Below are 3,501 nucleotides of genomic sequence, written 5' to 3'. Positions count from 1 at the left end.
CTTTCCCAGCCCAGACCCTAACATGGCCAACTCCCCCATAAAACACCCCTCCTCACACACACCCCTCCCATCTTTTATTCTCAGAGAGCCAGAAACCGGTCCCTTCTCCCTGGTCAAGATGGCCTAGCCCAATCTCTGGTCTCCTAGGGGACAGCCCCAGCCCAGGCCCTGGCCCACCTTCCCAGAGGTCCACAGTTTGGAAGATGTCAGTGGTGTTGATGCCATAGCGCTCTGCTGCTTGCAAGAACTGGGAGATCTGCTCCATCTGCTTGAAGGCCATGGTGGAGGCCTGGATCTTCTTTACCGGGGCCTGCCCCTCGGGGTACAGCCCATTAATGAGCTCACACAGCACCTGGGTGGGGACAGCAGGCATGCAGGTGAGGACATTCCCACCTTCCTCAACCAGAGGGGCTCCTCTCCTGCCTGAGGACAGCTCAGACTCCTTCACTGGCAGGGAGCAGTCCTACCTGCCCAGCCCTGGCTTCCAAACCCATATCAAAAAGCCAGCATGCGGTCTCTCCTTGCTATGCCAGCATCATGGGCTCCAGTACACCCTCCCATGGTTCTGTCCTCGGTGTCACCTCGGCCCTTTCATGCCGAGGAGGGTGCTGGGTCGGAGGAGGAGGATGTGTGCCCTCCGCCTTCCCTTCTTCCAGACAGCCAGTCCCCAGCTCCAGCCCTGCTCTCCCGGAACTTCTGGTCCACAGGGTTTGGCTCTCACCGTGCCGTCCTTGAGCCAGTTCTGGAAGTTCTCACGCCCGGGCTGGGGCCGGCCCACATCCTTGCGGCACTGAGTGGTGATCCACTGGATCAGGATCTGCTCCAGGTCAGCGTCATACTGCTTCTCGATCTTCTGCTGTACCTCCCGGCTCAGGCCATACGCAGGTCCCCTGTTGGCCATTCTGAAGGGCAGTGGTGGCTGTGGGCAGCTGGGGAGGGGACACACCGGGCCTAGATCAATACTCTGCTGCCCCTAGGGTGGTGAATCCTGCTTACAGGAAACTTGCTATATTCCCCAGCATGGGTCCCAAGGGTGACGACCAGAACGGCTGTCCAATGAGAGAACACTCGCTTTGACCCCTGAACAAGGGCTAGAATAGCAGCTCTCAGAACATGAGGTGTCTCGGGACCACAGGGCCCATCCTGGGTTCTCCCGAACTCCTTCGACAAGAATCCGTACATTATATCGAGCGACTCATTAGATTTATTTGAACAAATGGTTCCACTACTAAAATGATGTTAAAAAAAAAAAAGCCACTGGAGTAGAATATGGGGTGAATGAGGCCAGGACTGGGGACTCAGCTCTTCATGTGGGTAGTCAACTTTGGCAAAGGCAGTCTAGTCATTGTAACCACAACCCTGCTCTCTCTCTTGTTTAGAATTTGCCAGAGGGTTTGTGTGTTTGCAGGGAAGAGGGGGAGAGAAAGTGGAAAAGCATCCCCCAATGGGAATGGTCGCACCACAGTCCCACTCCCTTCTACTCCATCTCTTCCTCGTTTGGGGATTTTGTACACGTACACACACAGTCCAGGCATGTTTCCAAGCCGCCAGGTCCAGGACTCGAACTGTGTAGTTGGCCATGTGGGATCTGACTGCTGTAACCACCATGCCATGGGCTGGCCCACACGACCCTGCTCTTTTTTTTTTTTTTTTTAATAATCAATTTATTTAAGTTTATTAATTTATTTTAATTTGACCAAAGAGGACCAGAGAGAGAGGGAAAGTGAGAGACCAAGCCAGATCCAGGACTTGAACCGTGGTTGGCCATGTGGGAGTCCAGTGCCCTTAACTACGACACCACCTGCTGGCCCCACAACCCTGCTCTTTACAGCCCTAGGAGAGAGGATGATTTGGGAAGAGGAGGAGGAACATGGAAGTGCTTGGGAAACCTATGCCAGGAGCTGGAGGACTGGCTTGATCTACCCTTAATCAACCACTGGGCTTTAATTGGGCACCTGCTATTTGTGCCAGGAATTTTGGGAGAGAGGGGAAAGCCCTTGATCCTAAGACGTGCCCTGGTGCCATCAGGGAGACAAGGTGAGTCCCTCTAAACAGGGAAAGACTGCATACAATGAAGCCAGACAAGGTGAGTCCCTCTAAACAGGGAAAGACTGCATACAATGAAGGCGCACTGCCCAGGCAGGCCAGCAGCTAGATTTTAGCTGGGAGGCGTCTCCCCTGTTGGGGTTTCTAGAACTGTCAGATACTGTATTCGTGTGGCTCTCACTCATTAGTTTTGTAGTCATTTGTTACAGTAAAAATAATTACAGGAACCTCCAGTGGTATTTTCAGGGAAACCAGGAAAGACAGGGAAGGATGGGGAAATACACAGAAGAGTCTTGAATTTCATTCGAGGGCCTTGGTTAGCAAGAACTCGGTGGTTTCCTGAACACTGCTTCCAGGGGCCTGAGCTGTCAGCACCCACCACAGGTAGCCCATCCCCTCCCACCCCTAAGCGCCTGCCCAGCAGGTCCCTGGAATGTGACGATGCCGAGGGGAGCCAGGCACAGAGGAGAGACGGGTCCCCTGTTTCCTGGTCCCCTGTTTCCTGCCCGTTCTCCCTACATGGGCTCTGCTCTCTGCTCCAAAGGAGCTGGCAGTCTAGTATTGTCACTTATAAAAGGGGATCCCCAGGACAGGTACCTGCATTCAAGGACAGGACAGGGAGCTGCCTCTTCTCCCCACCTCTGGCTCCAAGCCACTCAGCTTTAAGGGATGGAGTCGCTCGGGCTCCTGCACCCCAGTGAAACAATCCTGCCACCTCCTCAATGGGCCTCAGGGCTCTGCCTCAAACACCCCCACACCTCTGAGCCCCAGAGCTCCCTCCCCGCACTCCAACATGGCTGCTCCTTTCCACTCCAGCTATTCGAGCTGCACATTTCCGGCAGAGATCCTCCCCATAAATCAGTTATTTTTAAACCTCATTAAGAGTGACCCACCCCCTACTTCCCCCAGCCTGAAAGCTGGGCCAGATAAATGTCTGGGCCGTGACCCACAGCACCAGCCACACACACAACCAGCAGGGGCAGCCGGGAGAGCTGCCCTCCCCTCTCAGCGCAGCCGCCACTGCTCAGCCGCCACTCAGTCTGCAGAAGCCTGGGACCTCTGATGTACAGGGGACAGCTGGGGAACTTGGGAGGAGGGGAGGGGACCCCTTCCAGAGGAGAGGTCTAGAAGTGGAGCTAGGCAAAGGGGTCACCTGGGGCTCAGGGCTGCTTCCAGGGGCCAACTGGCCAGGGGTCACTATGGCAGAATGATTAACCCCGGGCACCAGTGTTAAGACAGGAAGAGACAGGTTACCCCAGGGCAGGACAGACCAGGCCTTCCAGGCCCGCCTCCCTCACTTCGGGGCCTGGACACAGCTGTCAGAGCCAGCCTCCAGCTGCAGTGTCTCTGCTCCACTCAGGGTTATTGCACTAGAGCCCTGGGGTGCCAGAACCACCGGGCAGAGTCTGCAGAAGGGGCAAGGCGCTCACCAGGGCCAGGACTAGCCTGGCCAGC

General features: G+C 55.7%; 1 protein-coding gene across 1 annotated transcript in view; it reads right to left on the bottom strand.

Moving 5' to 3' along the window:
- Positions 1 to 3,501, bottom strand: part of TAGLN2 (transgelin 2) — a 7,236-nt gene that overhangs the window by 1,349 nt on the left and 2,386 nt on the right. Inside the window, exons 2-3 of the mRNA XM_006168843.3 lie at positions 722 to 929; positions 178 to 352 (exon numbers count right to left, since the gene is read on the bottom strand). Of these exons, the coding sequence (XP_006168905.1) occupies positions 178 to 352; positions 722 to 901 (355 nt within the window). The 5' untranslated portion in view covers positions 902 to 929. The remainder of the gene's footprint in view (positions 1 to 177; positions 353 to 721; positions 930 to 3,501) is intronic.

Source organism: Tupaia chinensis, unplaced genomic scaffold, assembly GCF_000334495.1.
Source record: "Tupaia chinensis unplaced genomic scaffold, TupChi_1.0 Scaffold146187_1, whole genome shotgun sequence".
In the NCBI taxonomy this organism is placed as follows: Eukaryota; Metazoa; Chordata; class Mammalia; order Scandentia; family Tupaiidae; genus Tupaia; species Tupaia belangeri.
Note: the sequence above shows the minus strand (reverse complement) of the source record. Positions and strands in the feature narration are given on the sequence as shown.